General features: G+C 38.5%; 1 protein-coding gene across 1 annotated transcript in view; it reads right to left on the bottom strand.

Annotated features, from left to right (window-relative positions):
• Nucleotides 1-7416, bottom strand: part of LOC101856995 (cytosol aminopeptidase) — a gene marked incomplete in the record, with an annotated part of 30864 nt that overhangs the window by 4824 nt on the left and 18624 nt on the right. Inside the window, 7 exon segments of the mRNA XM_035969693.1 lie at nt 217-319; nt 810-898; nt 1319-1443; nt 2441-2596; nt 3293-3457; nt 3877-3988; nt 5014-5082. Coding sequence (XP_035825586.1) covers nt 217-319; nt 810-898; nt 1319-1443; nt 2441-2596; nt 3293-3457; nt 3877-3988; nt 5014-5082 — 819 coding nt within the window.

The following is a 7416-nucleotide window of genomic DNA, read 5'->3' as shown; positions in this document are numbered from 1 at the left end:
GTGAGCAGCTGGGAGCGGCTTGCCAGAGATAAGGAGTCAATTAAAGAGAACTGGCACTCCCACAGAAGAAGACAAATTTTTACACAAAAGCTTACTCTTTTGTCAGCAAATAGCTCTTCTTTTCAAGTTCTCTTTGATAAAATTAAACAGCAAAGAATCTTTTTAAAAAAAACCCCATTAACAATGAAACTGTGCATTTTTATGAAATTTATCTACCTGTTAAAGTTGCAATATCAAGAATTAGACGTGGATTGAATGTTTCAGCATAGCACAACGCATCGGCCAGGATCAATCTGCCTTCAGCATCTGTATTGTCGACCTGAAGAGAAATGAAAGGAAGACTTGTATGAATATACGACAACGCTACCACAACGAAAAGGATTTCTATCCATAAAGGTAACAAACTGGAGCAAAAGAAGACCCTGTATACAAAATCAAATATTCTTCTCATTCAAATCTAATAACTGGTATCAAACAGTATGCTAATGCAGCACATCCAAAAACCTATATTGTTAACCACATACATAGAAACTCGTTTACTCAAGTGATAACCAAAAAGAACGGGGAAATTCTGTACTCTGGCAAACAAAACAAAGAGCTACAATCAGAAAGCTGGTAAAAGAGAAAGGCAAAGATGTCTTGGTAAAGAATTTAAAAAAAAAAGTTTTCAGGTTGATTCTGAAAAAATATGTTAGAACCAAAGGCAGACAATAAATAATCTTGCAGCCAAGGCAACATTATTTCAACAATACCTGCTAGGCTCTTTCAATAACTTTATACAAACAATAGAAATGAAATCTACACCTCACCTGAATTGTTTTTCCATTCATTGCAGTCACCACATCACCAGGTTTAGTAGCTTTTCCGCCTGGCATATTCTCGCAAAGAGGTACAAGACCTGTTTTAGAGAAGAAAATGGCTCTGAATAAGCAAAAAAAATTAGACTGTCTTGATGAATTAAACTGCTGACAGATAGAAGAAAATTGATTATACTGGCTAATAAAAACAAACAAGCAGCCAAACTGTACTCATCTTAGTAAGTAAGTGTATGGGTGTAACCTCTCTATCAACACTATTAGGTTATTCAAGACGCCAGGCCTCCGAATTTAAAGTCCGTCTCTGACAGAATCGAACCAAATCGGTTGAGAGCCTTGAAAACTTCACAAAATGATCCCAATTCAAGAATGCATGATACCAACTGAGCTAACGGAACGCCCTGAATTACTTTAACTTACAGACAACTAAATTTAGGTATACAGAAGCATAACAGAAGTCGTAAATATCAGACAAGCATTGAAGCAAGCCATTATGTGCTTACCCTTCACGTTGATAGGAATAGCCAAAGAGGCAGCAGCTTGTATACTGCTGACCACACAGGCTGCCCCTCCCATGTCTGCCCTCATCTTGTCCATCTCAGCAGACGGCTTGATAGAGATACCACCACTAGAAGACAAGCAATTTAAGAAATAAATACACCATAACAGAGGCTAGATTTTGTCTATCTACACAGGAAACAAACTTTAAATGACTTGAGCAGCGAACAAACTGAATAATTCAGTAAATATGTGAAATAAACAAAACTCCTACTTCAAGTGTCATTTATTGCAGTATTACGTGGTATTGTGGTTCTCTAGAGTGCGCCTTGCGGCCCAAAACCTCCGATTTCAGCACTCCAGCTCCAGGTCCAAGGACCTACCCTGGGAGCACAGGGAGGAATTGTTACCGGATTCCATCCGTAGCCAGGATTTAATGCGGTCCTTTTCCGCATGATGCTTCCGTCAGAGGACTCCTAAGGCATTTAATGACGTGGTAGCACCACCTACCACCTCACCCCATCCTGGTAAGAGCATCGACAGTTGGTCCGGGGCGGCTTATTCAACATATTCACAGCAAACCTCCATTACAGTGGCCGTTCCCTATCCGCCACCTGGGACCCGCCTCAAACGAGCAGATTCACACATCTACACATTCAAAACACATTATAAACAAACACATAAATACTCATTGAGCAGGTAACATCCACACACAGAGCATATCACACCCCACAATATCAGGTTTTGAACACATTAAATTTCACAGTTCAATCTAAACTTTGACCTTGCTCTAAATGGTCAAACTGCAAAATGAATGCATGCAGTTCTATAGTTTCCAAAAACATCTGGTACTTACAGAACGAAAAAGAGAATGAAATTCATAATAAGCTCCCAAAAGCAATGACATTTGTATTAATGAATGGTGTGCACTGTCTATCATTCGAGATAAGAGCTTTACAATACAAAATCATCAACGCTTTAAAAAAACGTTCATTTATTTTAAACTTACTCATAGCCAAAGTAAAAAAGGATAAAACCAGTGCAGCATAATGAAAAACAAATCTACACAATTAAAAGTTCAATTTCAGTGACACCATTGCTTAATATAGATTGTAGCCTCATGGTACCTGTCAAAGGTGATTCCTTTCCCAACAAAGACAACAGGTGGGTCTCCAGACTTTCCGCCATCATAGTCTATCTCTAAAAATTTCAGAGGCTCAGCCGAACCTTGAGATACAGACAAAAAGGCTCCCATTTTCTTTGACTCAGCCCACTCTTTGCCACTGAAAATGATAAAATAAGGGTCATATCAATTTACAATGCATTATCATTTAGACATGAAAGAGTGCAATAAAGCTACCACTGAAAAATATTTGCCTCTCCCAGCTGAAACATAATTAAACATTTCTACCATGTGATGTCAACCAAAAAGCTGCAAAATTGATAAATACTTCTCAAATTTCAGGATTCCCTTGTGATTTAATCTGAGTTAAAACCGTTCATTTCCAAAATTGCTCAAAACTAATACAGCAGTACAATCAGGGACAGTTTCCAGAATGTGTTACAGAAAGACAGCCACGTACAAAACTAGAGCTATGTGAACATTAGTTTAAGGGAAATGTAGCATTTCAAAATATTAGACAGGGACTGCATTGAACGAAGCCTACTACAAAAGTACAAACACAGCCAGCTTTTTGGCTGGCACTCAGTTTCTGAAAGGAGATCAATAAAGGTTAGTTCATAAAGATCTTGTAAGGACAAGTCCCCAATCTATTCATGAAGGCAAGGGAAATGAGATTTAATATTTATTTGACGCCTCTTGAATATGTCACTTATTATTTACTACATCTGTTTTAGTCATTAATACAAATTCAACAATTAAATGTAGATAAGACATTCAGGACTTCAGCATCCAAATCAAAACTCTGTTTAACAGAAAATGATTATTTACAAAGTGAGTTATGAAACTTTGCACTAACTGGATGGTTATCTTGACATTGGGGATTGACCCCAGATTTTTCACCACTTCCTCACAGAAGATAGTAGGAGTCATTTTATTGGCAGGGTTTTCTTTCAGGCGGCGAGCAAAATTCTGGCCCTCAGCCAGCGCAACGCCTTTTGACCATGAAGCATCAGCATTGGCTCTGAAGAAAAAAAACATTTTTAAAAAAGTATATTTGCGTATATATAGTGAAAGATTCTTTATGAACAACATGGGAGGGTAGTAAAGGAAATACAGCACAGTGGAAGCTAAAACGTTAAAGTATGATTAAGTGTAGGACACATCTATTGCAAGAAAAATGATAGAAAAAGAAGTATATCATTGATTTGTTGATGAAGTGAGGGAGCTAAGATGAGAAAGTAGTACAATACGTTTATACTTACTTTTAATACATCTTTATTTATGTTCAATTTTTATATAGATAGTTATCAGCCATGAATATGACAGTAAGAGAATATTTATATGTTTGTCATATCTTGCTGTAAAGTAGGAGGTGAAGACAGCTATACTACATTTAAAAAATCAGAAAATTTCAGGAACAAGAAAATGTATTAGACTTACATGTCATCAGCTCCTGCAGTAAAGACATTGACATTCACAGCAGTCTGTCTCTTATCCTCTTGTTTAAGTTCATCAAATGAGAACAGTGAGAGAGTGCAGCCTTCAGCAGCAGCTACCATGTTTGAAAAAGAAAAAGTATTAAATTGCAAAAGTCATTCAAGTACAGCATTAACTCACTCAATCCCGTGACCCATCTCTGTCAGCTCTCGGGCTGTGTTCAATCCCACGACCGAGATAACCCGGTCCTATAGTTTTGTTCTGTATACTAGTTATTACATTTTGGAAAACATCTTCAATTTTAATATAAGGTAATTTTATTTTTTCTCCCGGCCAATTCTGCCTAGAGGGGTGATGGAATTTTGTTTCTGCTGCTATTACACACAGAGAAATTGTGGTTTTTATTTTCAGCACGTTTGTTCACACTGATCAGCTGAGCACGTCTCGAAATCAATTCTCTCTGCCTTTCTCACACATACATTTTTTTATTCATAAAAGTACTCAACAGTCTTTATTATACATGACACACAAAATATAGACACCCATAAGCATATTTGAATAACAATGTAGGCTTGCTCTTTGCTCATTCCGCCATGAACCCCCCCCCCCAATGCCAAATTTGTACAACACCCCAAAACAAAACTACTATAGCTACATACTTCAAATTTAGTATGTGTAAAATTCCATCTTAAGTTGTACTTTGTGTCAAATTTCAAAGCAATTGGATGTTACTAGTGGGCCCTTACATAAGTGCCAAAATGACCGGTTGCTGGGTGTATTTTCGGGAAAAACTATCAGGATTGAGTGAGTTAAAGGAAATGATAGACACTGTAGCATTCTATTCAAAGATGTTTACGATATTTCACCAAATCTTTTTTTTTTTCAAAGTCTATAAAAAATTTAGCTAACTAAATTCAATTTCGACAGAATTGTGGTGACAGACTAAAAAAAATTAATGTAAATACATTATGCTCCCATCAACACAATTTCAGACTGAGGTAAAATTGATTAACTTAAGTCATGTATTCCTCTGAAGGCTCACATGACTTTACAATAACTCCTTATTTCAGCCGCCCCCCCCCCCTTTCCCATGATACCATACATTTTACAAACTCATAATTATAACTGCTAAGAATTTACCTTCCGCATCACCACATGAATCAACTGCAACTTCTGTCTGTCCAGCCTCTCGCAGACTCGTCACAGCCCCTGATCAAAGAAACAACAATATGCAATAAGTAAAGTAAATTCTGAAGAATAGTTGATTCTGACATAAATTCATTTCAATTTTCATAAACATTCTTTTAAAGTACAGTACAAATGTAATTATAATTTTCAGAAATTTGCCTGATTAAATTTTCTTCCCATAGGTCATGTATGTAATGCCCATGCTAATAGACACATGTATATACAGTCGAACCTGCCCTGATGGCCACCTAGTTAAGACAGCCACCTGTACAAACGGACACTTTCCATTTCCCCCCCTTGCGTTTTTTCTATATAATTTAACTGTGTAAAACGGGCACCTGTCAAACGCGGCCGCGGCCACCATATTTCAACACACAACCCTTATCACACCAAGCAATAACACCTGTCTTAGACAGCCACCTTAGTGACTCCATTACGTTTTGTCATAAATCAGAGATGCCAACCACAGAAAACCGAAATGAGTATTGGGAAATATGAAAATGTGTATTTTCAGGTGAAAATGTGTATTCCCCACGACCGACCGAACAACCAGTAATACTAAAATGTTCAGGGTGTCCAGCAATATTTCCCGAAAAAAAATTACTAGCTCACCAGCTCAAAAAAGGGAGCACACACGCGTACAATATACATGTATCCAGTCAATAACATGTCAGTGTTCAGTGTCGTACTGGGGTCTTGTTTGACTTAAGTATTTCAGTCTATTAAATATTTTCCTCTCATTATTATATAAAAAATAAATCCTGCTTTGAGAGTTCGGAAGGGCCTAGAACAAGAATTTCGACTATCAAGAACCAGTCTGGGTGTCATGATTCATATTATGAACTGACAGACTCAAATTATTGCTCAAACTCAGAGAAAAGCAATAACTTGAATGGCTCAAGTAGACCCATGCACTGTGAGAGTTGTAAAAACTGTGGTAGGGCAAGATGCAGTGACACTGAAAATCTGCCAGTCTTGAACAGAAAGCTACAACATACACTGTAGGTATAATTTACTATCACCCATCCAAGCAGTTGAAGTAGGTATAATTTACTATCACCCATCCAAGTAGTTGAAGTAGGTATAATTTACTATCACCCATCCAAGTAGTTGAAGTAGGTATAATTTACAATCACCCATCCAATGAAACGCGAACACTTTATTTCAATAACACAGACTTGCTTAAGTATGAGGGGTCCCGATTCCGCACATGGCCTGCATCAACGCGCGCTTTGCAGAAAGCTCTAATCAAAATTCTGAAAATTGCTTCCAAGTTTTTGTCCTCTGGTGTTGCCTTAAACCCCCGATAGTATCTTACACCCACCAAAAAAAAAATCAATAATCTCCTCCCCTATTCCGTAGTCCTATACTTCGCAACGCCGTTACTCCCACCAAACAAGGTGTTTTCTCACACGATGCCGCATTTATTTGTGACGCGAATGCACGCAGGGTCAGTGACCGGTCAGCGGTCACGATGGCGAGCCAGACGAATCTAAAAATCTGACGACAGTTGTATTTTCTTTTCTTTTTTTTTTCCACAAGTGACAGCACAGCGACGAGTCAGAGTATTTATTATATTTTATTTGCACGGCGACATTGTGTTTATACTGCACAACCTGCATGCCACAAATGTTGCGTTATCAGACAACTGCTGGCAAACTTCTCGGTGGTAACGAAAGCGAAAGTAGATCTTGATTTTCCCGATCGAGCTTCGGTGTCACATACGCTTCCGCCTGCCGCCATAGCTGCCTTTTCGCGTGAAAGTGAAACGTACTCTCCAGACGGGGAAAAGCTGAATGAATATAATATCATGATCGCGACCGGCAAAAATGAACTTACTGACCACATCGGACTTGGTTTTCAAATATTCCAGTTCTGCGATACGGATACTATTTTGACAAAAGATGGGACCTGAGATAATTTGGTTTACTCGCCCAAGCTGAATCTCGTAGTTTTCGCATTCCAGGATGCGTATTTTTTCATGAAAAGTCGTATTCGCGTATTTTCGGCCAAAAATCGTACTGGTTGGCATCTCTGCATAAATTGTGCATTGGCCCCTGGCGTTGTGGGCGAGCCGTCATAATCTAAAAACCTGTCGTTGTTAGGTAGTCCCTCCAACCGATCATGTTGCGTAGGCCTATCCCACTGTTGACCAATAGGTAAGAAAATTAATTTTTGGGTGCTGGTGAGGGAAGCATGTGATCCCTCATAACCCATAAGCCCCACCCAGAACCCATACACAAACCGTAAGTGAGATGAGTGGACACCCAGTCTGTAACAAAGTAACAATGGACGTCAGCATGAACTTCTGACAGAAGCGTTGCTTGTTCTCCGAGTGGTGGCGACCCATGTGTT

Source organism: Aplysia californica, unplaced genomic scaffold (genome assembly GCF_000002075.1).
Source record: "Aplysia californica isolate F4 #8 unplaced genomic scaffold, AplCal3.0 scaffold00008, whole genome shotgun sequence".
NCBI lineage: Eukaryota > Metazoa > Mollusca > Gastropoda > Aplysiida > Aplysiidae > Aplysia > Aplysia californica.
Note: the sequence above shows the minus strand (reverse complement) of the source record. Positions and strands in the feature narration are given on the sequence as shown.